Source organism: Choloepus didactylus, chromosome 22 (assembly GCF_015220235.1).
Source record: "Choloepus didactylus isolate mChoDid1 chromosome 22, mChoDid1.pri, whole genome shotgun sequence".
Classification (NCBI taxonomy): Eukaryota; Metazoa; Chordata; class Mammalia; order Pilosa; family Megalonychidae; genus Choloepus; species Choloepus didactylus.
In genome coordinates, this window is record NC_051328.1 from 44,466,067 (window position 1) to 44,485,430 (window position 19,364).

Here is a 19,364-nt window from a genome sequence, read left to right on the forward strand (position 1 = left end):
GATCTTGCAGGGGGGGAGTCAGCGACCCCATCAAGCCTAAAGCTCTCCTGTGGTCTTGGCCAGGTGACACCCTGAAAGTGACTTCCGTGCTCCCTATGAGGTTATCTGCAGGACAGAAGGCTGAGGGCCACTAGGAAGTAAAGCCTGAGGGAGGCTTCTGGAACACGTCCCAGGAGCCAGTGCTCCCGGCAGGCAGGCTGCACCCACCTCATGGCAGCGGCCGAGCTGAGTAGACGGGGCCGGGCCCTCCCCTCCACTGAGGGGGCAGAGGTTGTCCACGGTGGTTTCTCAGGGCTGCCGACCTCCACGGGCTGTGTCTGGGGCACCGGGGTGGGGTGGGGGAGGCCCTCGCTTTTATCAGCTTCTCAAAGGGTCAGAGACCCAACAAGAGTCTGAGGTCCTCCAGGCTCCTGACGTCCGAGGACACTAGCGCGGGGCCTCAGGACATGTCGTGGCTGAAGGCGAGCCTTCGGGATAAGACCGCCCACCACGCAGGGCTCTGGGTTCTCCCCTCGTGGCCCCTCCACTCATGGCACGATGTCTCCATGTGGGCCGGCTTCTCCCATGGCAGGGGGCTGCTGGGCCTCCCAGACCAGCCTGGGTGTGAGAGAAGGGACTGCACAAACCCGTGAGTTCTGGGCCATGGGGCTCATCGGGGGCTGCCAGGTGTGGCCTGGCAGATAATGCAAACAGCACGTGCTGGCCTGTGCTCCTCCCCCCATCAGTGACACCCCCATGTGCCACCTGCTCACTCCAAACCCCGTGAGGCCACCCTCAAAGCCTCTCAGTCTCTCAACAAAGCTCTCTACCTTCCAAACACACCCAAGACCCTCCCATACCTCCACCATTGCTACTCACCCGGTCAGCGTCAGCGTAGTCATCTCCCCACATGGCAGCTGGATGATTCTGTCACAGATGATCAGCCCCCATCCCGCCTCTGTTCAGACCCCCGCAGGGCCCCCACCAAGAGTGAACAAAGGCCCCGTGATGGCTTCAAGGCAGTGCACCTGCCCCTTTGCGACATCCCCTCCCAGCTCCCTCCCTCTCATTATGTCCATTCTGTCCATGCCACCATTCTAGTCCTCTCTGAATGGTCCTCATGGTCCCAAGATGACTGCCGCTGCTCCAGACACCACAGCTGGATCAGAGGCAGAAAAGGGGAGTTCCTCATCCTACAATTCCTAGGGAAGAAATCCCAGGACTGCGGTCGCAGTTGATTCGTCTGGGGGGGGGGGGTGGCGGCAGGTCGCTAAATCCTCAGGATTTGCTCGGAGGGTACCGGCGGCGGGGGCTCTTTCCCGGAGGCGAGGGCGAGGCGGGGGACTTGGCCAGGTCCCCGGCGGAGGCGTGCAAAGTATGGAGGGCGGCGAGAAAGGAACAGGCAGGACACGGTTCTTTGAGGGTGAAGAAGCCAAGAGAGTTTATTAGGGGAGAGTACAAGCTTATAACGGGCGGTCTAGAGGGCGGGGTAGCTGTAGAGGTTAAAGGCTTGGATTGGTTCTGAGAGGGCGCGGAGGTTGGTTGTTGGGTGTTGCACAATGATTGGTGCATGCGCACTGGCAGTAGGGGACGTTGCATTGTAACGGAGGGGTTGAGTGGTTAGACGAGGGAGGCGGTCTTACCCGGCAAGCTTCCTCCAACGGTTGGTTTTGGGTGAGGAATTGGGGCCTGCCTCCGGCCTCACCTTCTCAGGCCCGGGGGGCTGTGGAGGGCGCTGTCACCCGTACCCACTACCCTCCCCAGGGGTGGATCCGGTCCCCCGGCCCAGGCCCGCCAGGTTGAAGCACGTAATCAGTATCCCGCACAGGACCCCCCAGCAATTGACCCCTCATGTCTTCTTGGCTTGGGTTGCATGCTTGTTCTTAAATGAATCCCTGGCAAGGGAAATAGAAGGTCTGGAGAGAGCTGAGAACTAAGGCGAGGAAACAGTCAGAAGGTGACTCAACCCAAGAAGGAAAAGTGGTGCCAAGGTGAGCGGGCCAGACTCCATGCTGGGGAGGAGACTGCAGCTGGTGCCCAGGTGGCCTGAGAGCACCTGTAGGGTCCCTTTCAGCCTGAGATGCTGAGACCCAGGTGATCACAAAACGTCTCCATTCCACAGCTTCTGCTCCACAGCCACTTCAGAGCTGGGGCCCGGTTCCCTTCCCCTGAAGCTGGGCCGGCCTGGGGCCCTCCCACCCCCCACTCCCCTTACCAGACCCCTGCCAGGCTGACGGCTTCCAGCTCTGCGGACACGCGCAGGTCTTCAGTTCCTCGGGGACTTGGCACTTCGGGATGCCGTTCTGTGGTTCTCTCCTCACTTTGGGGTCTTGGCTCCCTCCCAGTCACTCCCTCACCACCCTGTTTGCGTCCTTTTTATGCTTGTCCCATCTCTGATTCTCTAAGGTATTAATTTTATTTATTAAATTGTTTATTGTCTGTCTGGCTCCTGGAGTGCTGGGGACTTCGGTGCCTCCTCTAGGCCCAGTGCACAGTTGGAGCTCAATCACCAAGAAGGAAGGACGGAGCATCTGCAGCGGAACGAGGGCAGCAAGCAGACAAGTGCTCATGACGCACCCTAAGTGAGAAAAGTCTCCCTCAGTCCCCCTCAGTCTCCCCTCAGTCCCCTGTGGAGGTGGGGGGGGGGCTGTTGGGGGGTCCGTCTGCAGGGCAGGCAGCGGTGCAGCCGACAGCAGGCTCTGACATGTGTTTGTGGGGTTGGCTGCATGCAGATGGGTCTCCAGCTTCTCCAGGAACTTATTCCTCGTCCCTTGTAACTTAGAACCTACCGCATGCCCTGCTCTAGGCCCTGGGATGAAGCAGTGACAAAAGCCACAAAACCCTTCCCCAGCTGGGGGGCAGGGGTAACAAACATAAAAAGTAAGAAACAGAGGCTATCAGGTGGTAAGTCCCGTGGAGAAACACGAGGCAGCGAGGGGGATGGGGTGAGGAGAGGGCTGGAATTTTAGTAGGGGGTCAGGGGTACATGCAGACACTGGGGACACACCAGCAGTGAGCGCGGCCAGCAAGGAGCCGGAGGCAGAGGTGGGTCAGGAGCTCCGGAAGAAAAAGCAGCAGGCGGAGCTGGAGGGAAGCGAAGGCTGGCGGAGGGCAGGTGGACCTGACTTCCAGGATCCCTCTGGCTGCCGATCCGAGGACAGGGACAAGGTTTCTGTAGCTAGCGTAGCTATTGGGGTGGGAGCAGCTGGGCTCTGGGGACAAGGCAGGTGTGGAGAAGCAGAGAGGAGGTGTCGGGACAAGGTGAGCTCCCAGACCTGAGCCCTGGGAAGGCAGAGTTGCCACCGTGGAGCTAGTGAAAGCTGCGGAGGAGCACGAATTGGGGGAGGTGGCGCAGGTGATGCGTGAGGTGCAGGGCAGCTGGATGGCGGCTCATGTGGGGAGAGGCCCAGGGCACGGCCTGGCTGCCTCAGCGAGGAGGGGGCAGCGGCAGAGACAGCAGGGCGAGCCCAGTGCTGGCAACAGGGACCCTTTGAGGGGTGGCCAGCGGGGTGGGTGACCGAGGGGCACCCTAAGCCTTCAGTCCCGGCTCCAGCCCTTTGCCACCTACCCTGGGATCTGGCAGGAGAGGAGCTGGGAAAGGCACCGAGGAGGGACAGACTCTCCAAAAGCAAAGACCTGCTCATGGGAGGGACACCCTCCCGGTCTGAAACCAGAGGGAGGCGAGACGCGGTGCAGGGGTTCACTGAGCGCCCCAGCTTCCTCCCTGCAGGCCGCTCGGGGGCTGCACAGGACCCTCTCGCCGAGCTGGGCCAAGTCCAGAGGAGGCCAAGGCCGCCGAGGGGAGACTGAGGCCCAGCGCCCTGCGCCGCGCTCAGTTCCCCCGGGTCTGCGAACCCCGAGAGCAGCAGGGGAGCGGCCCTGCGGACCAGCCCCAGCCCCGCAGCGCCCCAGCCTCCACGTCTGCAAAGCGGGGCGCAGCGCCAGCCCCCCCAGGGTCGCGCAGCCGCGGCGCCGCCCCCGGAACAGCCGCGGGTTCCTTCTTCCTCCTCCCCGACTTCCGGGGCGTGAAGGGGCGAAATCCCGCCCATTGTTCAGCTTTCTGTTCTCGAGCGTCTCCGCTCCAACCCCCCATTGCGGGGAGCCCGGGAGGTGCCGCCGCAGCCCCTTTTCCAGCCGGGACGCAGCGGGGCCGACTTCCCCGAGGGGCCGGGGCCGCGTGTCCTGAGCCTCCGGGCCGCAGGCGGGACCGACGCGATGTAGCGCGGGCGGCGGCGGCCGGGTGAGCGCGGGCGGGGAGGGGGCCCTGGACTGGGGAGGGGCGCGGGCGGGGAGGGGGCCCTGGACTGGGGGAGGGGCGCGGGCGGGGAGGGGGGGCCCAGGACTGGGGAGGGGCGCGGGCGGGGAGGGGGGGCCCTGGACTGGGGGGGGGGGGCGCGGGCGGGGAGGGGGCCCTGGACTGGGGGAGGGGCGCGGGCGGGGAGGGGGCCCTGGACTGGGGGAGGGGCGCGGGCGGGAGGGGGGGCCCTGGACTGGGGAGGGGCGCGGGCGGGGAGGGGGCCCTGGACTGGGGAGGGGCGCGGGCGGGGAGGGGGGCCCTGGACTGGGGAGGGGCGCGGCGGGGAGGGGGGCCCTGGACTGGGGAGGGGCGCGGGCGGGGAGGGGGGCACTGACTGGGGAGGGGCGCGGGCGGGGAGGGGGCCCTGGACTGGGGGAGGGGGCCTGGCGGGCGGGGAGGGGGAGGGGGGCCCTGGACTGGGGGAGGGGGAGCGGGCGGGGAGGGGGGGCCCTGGACTGGGGGAGGGGCCCGGGCGGGAAGGGGGGGCCCTGGACTGGGGGAGGGGGCCCGGGCGGCAAGGGGGGTGCGGGTGTTGCTGGAGGAAGGGTCGCCTGGGTGGGGTGGGGGCGGCGCCGCCCTGTGGCACACGCCTCTGTCCGGAGACCCTGGGAGCTCCGTCTGCATCGAGGGCAGTGACCCACCCACGCCGGAGCCGCCTGGGGGGCCCTGGGACCCCACTGGGTGCCCTCAGCTGCCTCCCCCCGCCCCGGCCCCCACCAGCGGAGCTCAGTGTTCTTTGATGGGGACGCTCTGCCCACCCACCCCCAGGTGACACTGTCACCCCTTCTGGGGTCCACATGCGCTGTCTGTGGATCTGCCCGGATCATGGGGCCTTGAACCAGGCCAGGCCACTCAGCCTTTTCCTCATCTAGGAGATGGGCGGGAGGCTGGGAGGTGGTGCCGGGGGAGCCTAGCTCGTGGAGGCTTGGGGTGGGGTGCTGGGGGCCTGCCTCGGGGGTCCCTCAGAGGGACAGAGCAGCTGGCAGTATGGCCTTTCAGTGGCACGAGGCACCAGATGTGGGAAGTCGGTCCCCCCTGAGTTTGATCCCAGCCAGTCCCTCTTCCGGGTTTTATTCTGATTTTATATTAATTGTTAAGTCACTGGGAGCCCCCCCCCCATCCACACACACCCCTCAGGGTGGGGACCGAGGAGCCCCGAGAAAGCTGGGCTCCAGAGCAGCTCAGGGCCTGGTGAGCATCCTGCTGTCTTGCAGCTCTGCCATCATCACCCAGGGCTTCTGTGCCTCACAGCCCAAAGTGGCTGCTGCCCTCCACCATTACATCCATATCCCAGTCAGCAGAAGGGGAAAGGGCTGGAAAGGGTCCCCTCCCTTTATGAAGTTCCCAGAAGTCTCACGTAATCCTCAGGTTTAGGCCTCACTAGTCAGGACATTCACACGATCACACCCTAATGCAGGGAGTCTGGTCAGCTAAACACCAGGGCTCCCTATGCAGGAAGATGGGTGAGTGCGTCTTGAGCTCTGGGTGCTCAGGAGGAGCTGGCCACTACCACCTGCCCAGAGACATGTCCCCACTGGTGCCCACCTGACAGGGGCTGGGCGGAGGTGAGCAGTTTCAACCCAGCTGCACCAGGAACACTGTCCCCTCCGGCTCCGCTCTCTCTTTTTGGGGAGGGGGCAGGTGAGGAGTCACCGTACGAATCATTCCCGACGGTGAACAGGCGTGGAGAAAGCCACTTAAAAATCTCTCTGGCTCCTCTGACAGCAGCAGCTGCCCCAACAGCTCATTTCATGACCAATGTCCCTATTAACTTTTCACCTCGTAACGAGGAGGCAACTGTCCTTGTCCTCGTTTACAGAGAGGGGAGCTGAGGCCGGATCATGGTCCACCTGGGTGGGTGGGAACCCAGCTCCATGGTGCCCAGGCCACAGCCGGGCTTCCCCGCCTGGTTTGAGGGGAGCGGGAGGGGTTCTGCCAGGCGGGGACAGGGCTCTTGCTGCCTGTCGCCTCTGGCCGGGACACGGAGCGTCGGAGCCCTGTCCCCCAGCCTGGCAGGTGGGCCTCCCTGGAGGTCGTGTTGCTGGCGGCGGAGGGCTGGGGCCCTGACAGCGGCTCCCGCCCCTCAAGTGCCCTCCGCCGACCCACTGGGGCTGTGGGTTCCAGGCGCCACGGTTGGGGCCGAGAAGGAGAAGCCAGGCCCAGGGTGGGTGCTGGTGGGAACAGGCTTTCTGCGGCAGCCACAGCCAGATGGGGTGGGCTGGGAGCCTGTGGGCAGGGGAGGGACTCCAGGCGGCCATCAGGCTGGTGTCCCATGTTCAGGGGCCACGGGGACGGTCTGTCTCAGTTTCCCAGGGCTGCTGTAATGCAACAGCAGAAACGTTCTTCCCACAGTTCTGGGGGCCTCTGTGATGGCTTGTTGGCAGCCTCAGCCGCCATGTGATGGGCTCTCCTCTCTCTCTGCCCAATGTCCCCTAATAAGGGCCGCGGTCATACTGTATTAGGCCCCCACCCCCGACCCAATCTCAACCAGTCGCATCTTTAAAGATCCCACACTCCTGGGACTGAGGTTAGGACGGGGAAAGCCTCGGGGACACGGCCCAGCCCCCGGCAGTCCCCTGGATGGGCAGTGGGAGGGGCCAGGTGACCTGGGTGCTGACTGCGCCACCTGTCCGCGCAGGTGGGATGCTATGGAATATGACGAGAGGCTGGCCCGGTTCCGGCAGGCCCACCTGAACCCGTTCAACAAGCAGCATGAGCAGAGGGCTGGGGAGGGGGCCCCAGAGGCTGCTTCTGAAGGTGGGTGTTGGAGTGGGACCGGTGGCCGATCTGACCTTCCCTGGGCCGAGGGCCCCTCCTGCCCCCCACCCTCTTCTTCCTGCTTGCCTCCCATGGGGCGGGGGGGGACAGCAGTGATGCGACTCAGCCCTGTCTTCGGGGGCTCTTGGCCCAGGGTGGGGGCCGTGCCAGGGTGACGCTGTCCCGGGGCCTGGTGCCCACCTGTGTGGGTTGTGGATGACTCGAGACCCTGGGGCTGGTGGGTCAGCAGGGGCACGAGGGCCGCAGGCGGGGATGCCCGGAGCCCACGGGCTCTGGCTGTCACATGGGGTAGCCACACGGACTCATGCACGGGCGTCTGCCTTGGAAGGTGGGACGAGTATAGAACACCGCCTGGGGGCCTCTTCACACTGTCAGTGTGGCGCGACCTGGTCTTTTGAGTCGCCTCTTTCTGGTTCGCACAAGGGGCACGGGCTCCTTTGAACAGGCAAACAGGGCAGAGCGCAGGATGCTGCCTCCCACGGCGCCTCCAGGGCCCCCCCACCGAGTCCCTGACCCTGAGGGTCCTTCCCCCACCCCTGTCCCAACCTTGCCCCACCCTGGGGGGTGAAGGGCAGGAGGGCAGACTGATCTCCCCCCGCCATAGAGGCCGCCCCGGAGCCTGAGCTGTGCTGTGCTGAGCGCGTGATGGATCTCGGCCTCTCTGAGGACCACTTCTCCCGCCCAGTGGTAAGGCCTGGGGGGCTGGGGGAGCTGGGGGTCGTCTTCACCTGTCCAGTGGCTGGGTCCCACCCTCTCAGACGCTGCTCCCCGAGCTGGGGCTGCTCTCGCCCCTCGAGCCACCATCAGGGGCCTTGAACTGAGGCCTGCACCCCACCCTGACTCCTGCCCCCTAACGTGGGTGGGCAGGTGGACACCTCGGGCTTGGGAACCTGGGACCCCCTCCCCACTAAGCTCCAGGTTCTGTGGAGCGGTTGTGAGAGCTGATTCCCTGTGGGTCCCCAGGTTTCTGGCAACACATCGCAGGGTGAGGGTTGGGAGGGAGAGAGGAAGCCCCCTGCCCGCCTCCCACCACCCACAGCAGCTGTAAGAGCTCCTCTTTGGTCTGTTATATATTTTGGGGTTCTAAAAGTGCCTTGTTTGAAAGAACCAAAGGCTCAAATGATAAAAAGGTTTGAAAACCTTTTCATTTTAGGCAAACCGTCTCCAACTTGTGAGAGAAACATGGTAACGTTAAAATGTAACTTAAAAACAAAGAAAAGCTACCCCAAAGCCCTAATTCTAACTTGCTTTTCATTTTATAAGTGCCCCTAGGCTCTTTTGGTACAGACACGTCATAGAGGTTTTGCATCTTTTAAAGAACATTTCTGAGCACCTCCCGTGGCCATGGCCTGAGCCCCAGGAGTGGGGTGCCCCTCCCACTCTGCCCCCGTGGAGGCAGAGCCTGGCTTCTGGGGTCCCTGTCCCTGTCCTGGGCAGGGCCAGCTGTGCTGCCTCCCCTAGTGGCAACAGATCTGGGGGCTTGGCAGGGCCTGAGACCCTGGGGCCCTGGGCCGCTGAGGGCTGGGACAGGGGTCTTCAGGCCGTGCTGCCCTGGGGTGGAGATTAAGCCACTGTCCATTCACGAGTGAGTGCTCTTTAGAAGTAAGCAAAATGGCGTAGCCTCAAAAGCAGTCAGATTTCTGAGAGATGGAAGTTATCCTTTGAAAAGCATCAAAATTAGGTCTTCAGAATCCTGTGGTAGAGCCTGGGGTTGGGGGTGGGTTGGCTGGCGGCCGGGGTGGGCCCACCCATGCTGCTTACTCACCTGCTCTTGAGCAAGGTCACGGCCCCCAGCCTGTTTCCTGAGGGGCACCCGTGTGTCACCCGTGCCGGGCAGGGCCTGTTGCTGGCCTCTGATGTCCAGCAGCTGCGGCAGGCGATCGAGGAGTGCAAGCAGGCGATTCTGGAGCTGCCGGAGCAGTCGGAGAAGCAGAAGGACGCGGTGGTGAGGCTGATCCACCTGCGGCTGAAGCTCCAGGAGCTGAAGGTGGGGCCCCTGGCTCGGCCCCCACCCTGGGGCCCTGCAGAAGCCGAGGCCAGAACTGTGGGGGGTGGGACGCCTGGGCCCCTTCTCTCCTAGAAATAGGGTGGGAGGTGGGGGCCCTCACCCCATCTGCAGGCAATTCCTCTCTCAGTCCTCGAGACTGTTGGGAATAGACTGCTCCATGTTGGATTTGTTCTCCGGCAGGCTCCGCCAGCCACTACAGCTTTCTTTCCCTGTGCGAAGGAGGGCTTTGGATTCTTGGTGCCTCTAGCGAGAGCCTCAGGCCCAGCCTCCGCAGGCCAGTCTGGGTCCTGTGCCTGCCCAGGGGAGCAAACGGGGGGTCAGCCCCTGGAAGCAGGGAAGGGAAGCAGGTGCTTGCCACACCAGTCCTGATGCGTGGGTTCGTTGGCTTGGCTGCTGCTGTGTTGTCTGCTCATGAGGACCTGGTGATGTAGTGAATGGAATAGTCCTTGCGATGCTGGCAACAAAGACTCCCCAAAGTGCAGTGGGTTAAGGGAGACAGATGTTTAATTTTCCCTCATGTAAAAATTGGGAGGATGGCTCAGGGCCTGTGGGCCCATGTAACAACGCTAGGACCGGGGTCCCAGCCCCTGGGGGACCCATCTCCTGGGTCCACAACCCCTGCCAGCAAAAGGCGGGGGGTGGGGGCAGAGAAGGCCACGTGTGTTCTGCTGACAGGTCCTTGGCCAGGTCCCCTGGGCACCCCACTCTGTGAGGCTGAGAAAGGTCGTTTGGGCTCGTGGGGGCCAGGCCTGCCTGACAGGTGGAGTGTTTTATTGTCGAAAGGAAAAGGGGGGCATGATGCTGAGGGGCATCTCCCTCAATCACTTCTATAGACATTGACTGCGAGATATAGTTTGAGGGCTTGTGTCAAGGGAAAGAAGCTGCCCCCGACTCACCTATGACCCTTCCTTGATGCCCTTCCAGGACCCCAACGAGGATGAGCCCAACATCCGAACCCTCCTGGAGCATCGCTTCTACAAGGAGAAGAGCAAGAGTGTCAAGCAAACCTGCGACAAGTGTAACACCATCATCTGGGGCCTCATCCAGACCTGGTACACATGCACAGGTGAGCTCTCATTCTCCAGTGTGTGGCCACTAGCCATGTGTAGCTATTCAAATATACATTAATTAAAATAAATAAAGTACAATGTGGTTCTTCAGTGGCAATGTCTATACCGTAAGGGCTCAGCAGGCAATGAAGCTAGTGGCTGCACAGTGCAGACAGGGCATCTCCATCGTCACGGAAAGTGCTGCCCCGGATGGTCAATTAAATAAGTGAATGATGCCGTGTGTTAGACACTCGCAGTGAGAAGGCTCGTCAGTGTGGGGGGTGCACCTTCAAATAGGGTGGAATAAGCATCATGTGACATTTCAGCAAGAACTTGGAGGTCAGGGAACAAGCCACGCATGTGTCTGGAGAGGAAAGCTTCTGTGGAAGGAGCCATGCGTGCAAAGGCCCCGGGTCACGTGGAGGCTGGTGGGCTGGAGCCTGGCATCTGAGTGGGGCTGGCCTGGGCCCCCCTTCTGAGTGCAGCACATGTGGGTGCCGGGCAGGTGTGGGCTTAGCTGCTGAGTCCAACAGGGACTGAAGGAGGGAGGACAAAGGTAGGAGAGAGAGAAGAGTGAGAAGGCTGTGGACTGTAGTCATCCAGGGGAGGGACGGTGCCCTGGTTGGGTTAGGGGTGGGGGTGAGAAGTGTTCAGGGTCAGCTCTGGCTGGAGGATTGGAAATGGGGTGTAAAGGTAAGAAAAGAGCGAGGATGACTTCTAGGTTTTTAGCCTGAGCAACAGAAGGATGGAATTGCTGAAACAGATGGAAGACTTCAGATGTGGGTGGGCAGCAAGTTTGGGAAGGAAGGTCTAGAATTCCGGTTTGGACAGCTTGGCTCGATGCCCCCAGGGAGCTGAGGGTGCCGGACGGCTGGGTGCACCCCCGTTTCTAAGATGAGTGGTTGGCTCCCACCCCAGGATGTTATTACCGGTGTCACAGCAAGTGCCTGAGCCTCATCTCCAAGCCCTGCGTCCGTGCCAAGGTCAGCCACCAGGCCGAGTATGAGCTGAGCATCTGCCCCGAGACTGGGCTGGACAGCCAGGATTACCGCTGCGCCGAGTGCCGGGCCCCCATCTCCCTGCGTGAGCGTCTCCTGCGTGGCACCGGGGGAGGGCGAGCGGGGCTGGCAGCGCCAGAGCAAATCGCAGAAGGGCTTTGGAGCCTGGAGGCTCCTGTTACTGGCATTTTTGCTCCTTTCTCACTCAATAGCACTGAGGCTCGGGCCTTAGTGACGAGTCAGGGTGCCCAGCTGGTTGGGGCGTGGCTGGGACCTGAGCTGGGCCTGCTGGCAGCACCCCCTGCTGCTCTGTCCTCAGGCCCAGGGGAGGGAAACGGGCTCTAGACATTTGCTGATTCAGAGGGTCCCTCACGAGTCCCATGAAGCGGCCCCGTGTTGTCCCATTCACTGGTGGGCACACGGCGGCCCCTCTGCCCCAGGCTGTAGCTGAAGGGACGCAGGTCTGAGGGGATGAGGCCGTGGGGTTGCAGAGGGGAAGCGGCCTGTGGACCCCTCGGCCTCCGCCTGCGTCCTGCCAGGAGGCGTCCCCAGCGAGGCGCGGCAGTGCGACTACACGGGCCAGTACTACTGCAGCCACTGCCACTGGAACGACCTGGCCGTCATCCCCGCGCGCGTCATCCACAACTGGGACTTCCAGCCGCGCAAGGTGGGGGCGCCGCGCGGCCAGGGGGCGTGGCCCTGGGAGGGCGGGAGGGGGCGTGGCCCTGGGAGGATGGAGGCGGGGCCGTGGGAGGGTGGGAGGGGGCGTGGGCCTGGGGGATGGGGGCGGGGCCGTGTGGAGGGCGTGGCCCTTGGGGGGGCGGGACCGTGGGGAGGGGCGGGGCCCTGGGATGGCGGTAGGGGGCATGGCCTGGGAGGGTGGGGCGGGGCCGTGGGGAGGGGAGGGGGCGTGGCCTGGGGTGGGGGCGGGGCCTTGGGAGGGGCCGTGGGAGGGCGGGTGAGGGCGGGGCGGGGCCTGGCGGGGAGGGCGGGGCTGGTGGCGCCACTCGCCCCGCCCCCCGCCCCCAGGTGGCCCGCGGCAGCCTGCGCTACCTGGCGCTGATGGTGTCGCGGCCGGTGCTCCGGCTCCGCGAGATCAACCCGCTGCTGTTCAACTACGTGGAGGAGCTGGTGGAGATCCGGGTGAGGCGCGGCGGGCGGCGGTGCGCGCGGGGGCCCTGCCCGCCCCTGGGTGGAGCCCGGAGACTCTGAGCCCTCGGGTCCCGCGCTTAGCCCTGCGTCTCCACGGTGCTGGCACGCGGGTAATTTAGGATTTTCTAGCAGCCACATTACAAAAGTAAAGAGAAACAGGTGAGCTTAATCTGAATAGATTTTATTTAACCTAGTATAGCCAGAAGATTATTTCAGTGTGCCATCAATATACAAATGTGGAGCTACTTTGCATTCCCTTTTTTTTGTACTGTCTTCAAATTCGTGTGTGGTCTACCCTTACAGCCGTCTTAATGCCGACCAGCCACTATCCAGGCTCCATGGCCCCAGGTGGCCGCTGGTGGCTGGGTTAGGTGTGGTGGGCGGCCTTCCCCACCCAGGCAGGGTGCTTGAGTGAGGTGGCAGAGCTGGTCTTGTGAGTTGTTGGGGCCCCTGAGAAGGGGGGCTGGGTTTGAGTCAGTCCTGGGGGCCCCATGCTGCCCCCCAAGCTGCTGTTGGCTTGGCTGGAGCACTCCCAGGGGGGCTCAGAACCCCCCCCCCCCCACCTGTAGCTGTCACTCGACTGCAAGGCAAGGCCACCCCAAAAGCAGGGCTCCCTACACAGCCCCCCTCGGCTCAGCTCAGCTCCTCGGAGGTCTCCTGTACCCTGCTCAGATGCCAAGGCTGAGGGTGCCCCCCCGGCCCATCTGTCCTCAGAAGCTGCGCCAGGACATCTTGCTCATGAAGCCGTATTTCATCACTTGCAAGGAGGCCATGGAGACGCGTCTGCTCCTACAGGTCAGGGACTGAGGGACCAGCTGGGTAGGAGGCCGGGGTGGGGGGCAGATGGAAATATGGACAGCAAAGGGCAGGAAGCTGCAACGTGCTCAGATCTTCTCCAGGTAACTCAGTAGCTTGCTTGTGCTGTGTCTCGAATGGAGCATGGCCAAGCTCCGTCCCGAGGAACACTTGGTCTAGGGTTAGCACTGGGCGTTCTGCCCCATAGGGGTTCTCGGATGGTGTACAGGTGGGACGCATGGAGCTGGATGGGTCCCTTCCCTGCAGCCTTTCTGTGAGCCTCCGGGCGCCGTGGGGCAGGGCGGGCCACTAACTTCCTTCAGCAAATCTCCCCTGAGCTTCAGGATCAGTGGCAGAACTGACAACAGTCACAAATCCTTGCCCTCAGGAAGGACCTCCCTGCCAGGGACAAGAGGGCTAAGAAAAGAGGCTGTCGGGGTTGTGAGGCAGGGATGAGGCGGGGAGGGGTATGGGGAATGGAGGGGCTGCAGTTCGAAGCAGGGTGCCCAGGACCCGGCCGGGGAACGGTCGGCTGGGAGAAGGCTGTGTGGGGCAGAGGTGGCCCAAGTGCTGGAGAAGACTCGAGTGGGGCAAAGGGTGGGGACACGCTGGAAGGGGAGCGTGTTCTTGGGCTGCCCAGACACATGTGCATCCGAACTTGTTGCTTCCATGACTGTGGGGTGGGCAGGGGGTGGCCTGGAGTTATGGCCGCTGGGACTTTGCAGCTGCAAGACCGGCAGCATTTTGTGGAGAACGATGAGATGTACTCGGTCCAGGACCTCATGGACGTCCACGGAGGCCGCCTCAGCTGCTCCCTCACCGAGATCCACACCCTCTTCGCCAAGCACATCAAGCTGGACTGTGAGGTGGGACTGGCTCTTGGGGGCTGTGCAGGGCATGCTGGGGCTTTCTTCCTCTGTTGTCTGCTTCCCAGGGGAGCAGCTTTCTCCCCCGACCCCCACTCCTGTCTTCCCCTCAGCGGTGCCAGGCCAAGGGCTTTGTGTGTGAGCTCTGCAGGGAGGGCGACGTGCTCTTCCCTTTCGACAGCCACACGTCCGTGTGCACCGACTGCTCCGCTGTCTTCCACAGGTGAGTGCCCAGCCCACCGTCACCTGTGGGCACCTGCGCTCTTGCCACTGAGAGATGGAGAGATTTCGGGTGTAGTTTTGTCTGATTTTCAAAGCCCTTTCCTTGATCCCCAGCCTCGGATTAGTCTATGCTATCTGTGGCTAAATTGAAAGTTCCACGGGGAGCAGACAGCTTGGGAGCTGGGAGGGGGCCGCCCTGACAAACCCCAAAGCCCCAGCTTGGCCCCGGCCTGCCCACAGCACCTGACGTTGCTCTTTCAAGCACAGCACTGGCCAGGGGTTCCCAAACTTTCTCACTTGCAGTACCTTTAGCATCTCATTGATTTTTTTCAATGTGTCCCTCAGCCAAAAGAAATACCTAAGGCTTAGTTATTAAGTACATAGGTTCAAACAACTTAGTAAGTATTTATTTCCTAAAATCAATTTAATACACATAAATTGGAACAAAAATAAGCTTTTAATTGAATTATTCAATAGGCACAATTACTTAGTAATGGGATTGTGATCTGCCAGGCTCTGCTTACCTCAAACCTGGAGTCCGGCTGCCCTGGCCACTTTGTTCCTGTCCACACTGATTTTTGCATGGCACTTGCTGTTTGGCATGGAGCTGCTGGAAAAACCCAGCTTGGCAAAGCTGTGACGTCACTGAACAGGCTGTAGCAAAAACAGATGTTGAAACTGAACTACCTAGAGCTAGTTCTTGTGTTGTCTGTCAGATGTCAAACATCGCTCTGTTCCCTTCAAAACTGTGAGCTACCCCACGGAGCACCTGCACGTTCTCTGCTCTGCCTGGGCTCACCATTAGGGATCCTCAGGTGTGCAGCGGTGGTGGAAGAGGTGATGGTAGCTGGGTGACTAAAGCTCGCAGGCTGGGGTGTGCCCACCTGAGGCACGGTTAGAGGACTAGTTCCCGTGTGGCTGTGCACACCGGGCTCAGGCCCTGCTTGGGCCCCTTGGTGACATCCCTAGCCTTGAGTCTTCCCATCTGCAGAAAGGGATAACAGGGCTTTAGGCAGGTGGGGAGGACCCAGGGATGTGATTTCTTGGCTTGACCACGCATCCCACCCCCCCCCCCCAGGGACTGCTACTACGACCACTCGACCACATGCCCCAAGTGTGCCCGGCTGACCCTGCGGAAACGGTCGCTCTTCCAGGAGCCTGGCCTGGAAGTGGAGGCGTAGGGTGCACGGGGCGCTCAGGGGTGCAGAAGGCGCCTGCTGGGCCGAGGCGCTGTGTAGCTGGTCATCGTGAACGCTCAAGTCAAGGTGTCCTGCTCTGGAGACCCCCAGGTGCGAGCCCCGGACTCTCCACTCTTCTGGATAGAGGGGTCAGCAGCTTCCACAAGGACCTGCTGGGCGCTTGCTGGGATTTGGGGCCACCGTGGTGCTGGCCCGGCTTCCCAGGCTGTGCTGTTTGAGGGTCAGGATGTGGCTCCTGCCTCTAGCCCACCCCAGGGCTCTGGGGAGCGAGGGCATGGGGGCTTCTCACTCCCCACCCCCATGAAGCGCAGCCCCAGTGCACTCGGGCCAAGGCTGCCGGTCTGTGGGCACAGTTCTGCTTCTGTCCTGGAATGTATGAGGCCAAGACCCCCACACGTGACACTTCCTATCACACGTCCTTGGGGACATGAGGGCGCCAAGGCCCCCAGTCACCTGCAGCGGTTGGGGTTTTCCTGTAGGCCCCCATCCCTTCTCAGCAACTTGTTCCTTCGGTGGCTTCCTGTTGTCCTTGGCAGGGCCTGTTCGCGCTGGTCTCCTGGGGCCTGTCCTGGCTCCCCATCTTCCCTCCTCAGGCAGAGTCTGTCTGGGTGGGGGGGCTGCCCCTTCCGTCCAGCTGGGAGAGCAAGGGGTTGTGGAGTCGTGCTCTGCTGGGGACCAGCTGCTGCTCCCCCGTCTTGGCCCCAGGTGCAGAGGGGGTCTGTGCCCCAGGGGGGTGCCCGGGTTAGGCAAGAGGGTGGGTCACAGCAGCCTGGGCACTGCAGGGTCACACTCATCCCCAGGGGGCTCCGTCTTGCTGCCATGTGCCTGCGGAGGGCTCTGGATGGCTCAGGGGTCCAGGTTGGCGAACAAGTGGGCAGTTCCCTGCTGGACGGAGACCAGGCAGGAAGCCCAGAGCTCACAGTGGAAAATTGGGGCAGGGGTGTGGGACCCTCCCCCTCCCCCTCCCCGTACCAAAGGGCTGCCCCTCACAGCCCCCCGGAGGGGCGAGACCCACAGCCTGCCGTCAAGGGGAAAGCTTGTGGACGGGGCGGTGCAGGGCTCGGCTCCGTCTTCAACCTCAGAGGTGCTTCTCGCCCTGACCGGCCTGGTGGTGTGTGCTCGCAGCAGAGGCACACAGACGAGGGCAGGAGGGCGGGAAGCGGCTTCCTGTGAACCCATCACTGTGGCCAGGAGGCGAGCCTGAGGACAGGGCACCTGATTCGACACCGCGGGCTCCTCGCCTCTCCGCACCAGTAGGCCAGAGAGAGAACCAGAGATGCCTCGTCCCCACGGTGGCTTTGGAAAGGCTCTGGTGTGTCTTCTGTTTTGTTCTCCCCGTCTGGAAACGGGGTGTGGCGCTGACCTGCTCAGGGTGGGTGATAGCAAGTGAACATTGGAAGGACGGTAGAAGGTGGCCGCAGCCCCGCTCCCCTGTGCTCCTTTAGGGTTAACGGAGTTGCCAGATGCCCTCCTGGTACCCCAGGTCCGCACACTTCCGTGTCACTTACCCTGAGGCTGCTGGGCACAGTCAAGGTGGCGTTTCCCACTTGTGTGATCACTGTGCCCCTGGGAAGGGTCCTGCTGCCCCCCACCCCGCACACCTGCCCATGTGCCCCCTGGATGACAAGGTCTTTAGACAGAATCGTGTTCGGGGCTTCCCCTGAGTCCAGGTAGAACCGGCTTGTGCAGGCCGAATGGAAATGTGCAAGTGCACCCGGAGGGCAGGCCCCAGCCCCTGTCACCGTCATTAAATCATGTTCTGTAAACGCTGGTGTGTGTGGTGAATTGCAAACTGAGGCAGGTTGGGTGAAGAAGGGCCAGTCGGCTGAGGAGCACATGCGGGCCCCAGCCGGCTCCAACTCTGATGGGTGTTGCTACCCACAGCTGCCCTCAGCCTCCCTCCCTTGTGCAGATGGGGTGGCGACGTGTCCCTGCAGGACTGTGCTTCGGGAGGCCTTTAGCATCAGCCTGGCTCACAGAAAATGCTCGAGAGTAGCACTGTGTGCTCTCTCCAGGACCCTCATGAGGGAAGGCTTGTTTCACTAACTGAAGCAAAGCGGGTTCAGCAGAGGCCCCGTCAGTCCCCTTCTCTCCAGAGGCCAGTGCACTAGAAGGGACTCCCCACAACCCAAGGCCATGGATGGACTTCAGGGGAACCACAAGCCCCTCTCCCCGAAATTAGGTTAACCTCAGTATATGTTCATTTTCCTGTGGAGACACCACCCATGGTTTTGACCAGGATCTCAAAAGGGCAAAGACTCAGAAAACATCGGGAATCTCTGCTCTAGAAGGTGCCTTGAACATCGTCCAGTGGCACTCCAGGCATCAGGCTGGAGGAAAGCTGAGGGGTGGGCGGGCAGGAGGAGAGGAAGGGGTGTGTAAGCCAGGAGCCAGCAGGTTTGAGCACGTTGCCTCCACTACAAACAAGAAACTGCCCTTTGGATATTAGATGGAGGAGGCAACCTTTTTTTTTCCCCCTCTCCTTTATGATTATGAAAAATTTTTTCTTAACATTTTTATTTTGACATTTAGATTTACAGAAAAGTTACAGGAAATGTCCATTTACTCACCTCCTGGTTTCCCTAAATGTTAACATTTTGCACATTTGCTTTCTTTGCTCTCTCCACACACAAACCTTTGTCCTGGGGCCGCGTGACAATAAGTTGCAGACACGATGCCCCTTCAACACAATGCCCCTTCACTGCAAAGTCCCTGAGAACAAGGACGTCATCTTACAATGCCACCAATAGGAAGCTACACTACTGCAACAAACCTCAGATTTCACCAGTTGGCCCAATAGGACCCTTTGAAGCCAACCTGCCCTCCCCCCCAAACAACCCCCCAAGCACACTGCACTAAGGTGATATGATTCTAACCTCAGGTCTGGAAGAGTGCATGGCATCGACATTTTTGAAAAGTACAGGACAATTACTTTGAAGAATGTCCCTCCCTTTGGCTTGGTCTCATGTTAGATTCAGGTTTTGCACTCTTGGCAGGAAAAACACTGAAGTGGCGCTGTATCCTTCTCAGGGAGTCACAGTGGGGGCACACAATGCCCTTTGTCCCATTACTTTGACCGCCTGGCTTGGGGAGCAGGGGGTCTGTCAGACTTCTCCCCGATAAAGTTGCTATGTTTTCCTTTAAAATTAGTAAGTATCTTGTAGGGAGACACCCTGAGACTGCAAAACTCTTATTACTTACTCCTCAAACTTCCACTCGCCAGTTTTAGGATCCAATAACGATTCCTAATGCAATTATTATCATCGTTGCCATATGATGATTTTCTAATTCTATCATTCCTTCTACATTTATTAGTTGGTTTTCTATTATATGGGAAAGATTCCCCTCTCCATTTATTTATTTATGTATTCAGAAGTTCCTATTTTATTCAAAGATTTATCATCTTTTGCTATAATTATTTATTTTGATGCTCAAGTTGTCCCAGATTTGGTCAGTGGGAGTCCCTTCAACCACAGTTTTCATTACTGTTATCTCTGTAGTAAGTTTTGAAATCAGAACTGTGAGTCCTCCAACTCTGTTCTTTTTCAAGATTGTTTTGGCTATTTGGGATGCCTTGTAATTCCATATGAATTTGAGGATCAGCTTTTCCACAGAGATTTCTGCAAAAAAGGCTGCTGGAATTTTGCTAGAGATTGTGTTGAATCTGTAGATCACTTTAGGCAATGTTGACATCTTAATATTAAGTCTTCCAAATCATGAACTCAGGATGTCTTACCATTTATTTAGGTCTTCTTTAATTTCTTTTGGCAATGTTTTGTAGTTTTCAGTATACAATTCTCTCACCTACTTGGTTAAATATAGTCCTGGGTATTTTATTCTTTTAGATGCTATTGTAAGTGGAATTGTTTTCTGGATTTCCTTTTCAGATTGTTCGTTACAGTGTATAGAAACCCAACTGACTTCTGTGTGTTTACCTTGTATCTTGCAACTTTGCTGAATTCATTTCTTAGTTCTAGTAGCTTTCTTGTGGATCCTTTGGAATTTTAAATGTATAGGATCA

The 19,364-nt window shown here is 60.4% G+C and overlaps 3 protein-coding genes across 4 annotated transcripts; 1 reads left to right on the top strand and 2 right to left on the bottom strand.

The window, feature by feature from the left end:
• Positions 1-2,874: 2,874 nt before the first annotated feature.
• On the bottom strand, positions 2,875-4,028 carry LOC119518592. Its single transcript, XM_037815799.1, has 2 exons — positions 3,548-4,028; positions 2,875-3,122 (listed from the first exon to the last, which is right to left on the bottom strand). Exons 1-2 carry the CDS (start codon positions 4,026-4,028, stop codon positions 2,956-2,958), a joined length of 648 nt encoding a protein of 215 aa, XP_037671727.1. The 3' UTR covers positions 2,875-2,955.
• On the top strand, positions 4,018-17,109 carry DEF8 (differentially expressed in FDCP 8 homolog). 2 transcript variants are annotated; one of them, XM_037815940.1, is made up of 12 exons: positions 4,018-4,219; positions 6,915-7,033; positions 7,659-7,741; positions 8,892-9,041; positions 9,987-10,128; positions 11,030-11,194; positions 11,649-11,776; positions 12,139-12,252; positions 12,976-13,056; positions 13,782-13,922; positions 14,036-14,145; positions 15,223-17,109. In XM_037815940.1, the coding sequence occupies exons 2-12, from the start codon at positions 6,925-6,927 to the stop codon at positions 15,323-15,325; spliced, it is 1,326 nt and encodes a 441-aa protein (XP_037671868.1). In that variant the 5' UTR covers positions 4,018-4,219; positions 6,915-6,924; the 3' UTR covers positions 15,326-17,109. The 2 variants fall into 2 exon arrangements, with proteins under 2 accessions (XP_037671868.1, XP_037671867.1); XM_037815939.1 differs by having other exon boundaries at positions 4,089-4,219; positions 13,833-13,922.
• LOC119518593 (vegetative cell wall protein gp1-like) lies at positions 4,032-6,550 on the bottom strand. The gene is made up of 2 exons (XM_037815800.1): positions 6,158-6,550; positions 4,032-4,358 (listed from the first exon to the last, which is right to left on the bottom strand). The coding sequence occupies exons 1-2, from the start codon at positions 6,548-6,550 to the stop codon at positions 4,032-4,034; spliced, it is 720 nt and encodes a 239-aa protein (XP_037671728.1).
• Positions 17,110-19,364: the final 2,255 nt, after the last annotated feature.

Coding starts and splice junctions, on each gene's coding strand:
- LOC119518593 (XM_037815800.1), bottom strand. CDS start 6,550: ATGGGACACCAGCCTGATGGCCGCCTGGAGTCCCTCCCCTGCCCACAG. Junction 4,359..6,157: donor GAAGCCCGGCTGTGGCCTGG/GCACCATGGAGC, acceptor CCCCCCCCCCAG/TCCAGGGCCCCCCCTCCCCG.
- DEF8 (XM_037815940.1), top strand. CDS start 6,925: ATGGAATATGACGAGAGGCTGGCCCGGTTCCGGCAGGCCCACCTGAAC. Junction 7,742..8,891: donor ACCACTTCTCCCGCCCAGTG/GTAAGGCCTGGG, acceptor CGTGCCGGGCAG/GGCCTGTTGCTGGCCTCTGA. Junction 10,129..11,029: donor GACCTGGTACACATGCACAG/GTGAGCTCTCAT, acceptor CTCCCACCCCAG/GATGTTATTACCGGTGTCAC.
- LOC119518592 (XM_037815799.1), bottom strand. CDS start 4,028: ATGGGCGGGATTTCGCCCCTTCACGCCCCGGAAGTCGGGGAGGAGGAA. Junction 3,123..3,547: donor CTCTCCTGCCAGATCCCAGG/GTAGGTGGCAAA, acceptor TCGGATCGGCAG/CCAGAGGGATCCTGGAAGTC.